Source organism: Emiliania huxleyi (genome assembly GCF_000372725.1).
Source record: "Emiliania huxleyi CCMP1516 unplaced genomic scaffold EMIHUscaffold_1114, whole genome shotgun sequence".
NCBI lineage: Eukaryota > Haptophyta > Isochrysidales > Noelaerhabdaceae > Emiliania > Emiliania huxleyi.
This window is the reverse complement of record NW_005201708.1, coordinates 1-1,066: the sequence shown is the minus strand read 5'-3', so window position 1 is coordinate 1,066 and position 1,066 is coordinate 1. Positions and strand designations below refer to the sequence as shown.

At 65.3% G+C, this 1,066-nt stretch overlaps 1 protein-coding gene across 1 annotated transcript in view; it reads left to right on the top strand.

Annotated features, from left to right (window-relative positions):
- The window catches only part of EMIHUDRAFT_460408 (hypothetical protein), a gene marked incomplete at both ends in the record, with an annotated part of 2,475 nt that extends 1,426 nt beyond the window's left edge, over window positions 1-1,049 (top strand). The window contains 3 exons of the mRNA XM_005791514.1: window positions 131-372; window positions 434-682; window positions 752-1,049. Coding sequence (XP_005791571.1) covers window positions 131-372; window positions 434-682; window positions 752-1,049 — 789 coding nt within the window. The remainder of the gene's footprint in view (window positions 1-130; window positions 373-433; window positions 683-751) is intronic.
- Between the last annotated feature and the right edge of the window lie 17 nt (window positions 1,050-1,066).

The window sequence follows — 1,066 nt, the reverse complement described above, 5'->3', positions numbered from 1 at the left end:
CTTTTTGGGGCCCCCCCAAATAAAGGGTTTCAACCCGAAAGCGGTTGCCCGGTCTGGCAGAGTGCCGCTCCTTCCTCCAAGTTGGTCGGGGGCGGCCCCCCTTTTTCCCCGCGCGGGAACCTGCCCGGAGGGCAAATACGCCGAGCTCGAGAAGTCGGGCGCCAAGCAGAAGACCGACTCCAAGGTGGTCCTCGTCACCGGGGTCACCAACATCAACGCCGGGCTCCTCACGCTCACGTACGGCTTCTGCTTCGGCGTCGAGCTCACGATGAACAACGTGGCCGCCGGATTCTTCTACAACTACCAGGGCGTCACCCCGCAGCTCGCCGGCATCGCCGCCTCCATGTTCGGCCTCATGAATATCTTCGCGCGGTGCGCGCCCCCCACCCCCCCCGCCGCGAGCCTTCTTGCTAAAGCCCCGCCGCCCCCACAGGTCGCTCGGCGGCCTCCTTTCCGACTTCTGCAACGCCCGCTTCGGCATGCGCGGCCGCCTCTGGTCGTGCTGGATCATCCAGACCATCGAGGGCGTCATGTGCTGCATCCTCGGCTCCGTCACCGCCGACATGTCCGCCCCGTACCCGTCGACCGGACCCAAGTACCCCGCCTTCGTGGAGATTCCCAAGGACGAGTGGCGCGTCGCCCTCAACACCTCGTGGGGCTGGACCCCGCTCGTTGGCAACGGGTGAACCCACCCCCACCCCCCACCCACACACGGGTAGGCCGCCGAGACCCCCCCCCCCCCCTCCCGCAGCTGCAACGTCCTCGACGACGACGGCAAGCCGTTCAAGGTGCTGGCGTGCGGCACCAAGTCGATCAAGACGACCGACGCCATGAAGGACTGCCTCGGCATCCAGGACAAGCTCATTCTGATCCAGGACCCGCCGCTCGGCCACATGATGATCGACGGAGAGTGGACCCAGATCGGCCACCACGACGACTGCATCTCGCACAGCGGAACCTTTGGCATCGCCGTCATCATCGTCATCATCTTCTCCGTCTTCGTGCAGATGGCGGAGGGCCTCGACTTCGGCATCGTGCCCTACGTCTAAGCAGTCCTTTTCGATAA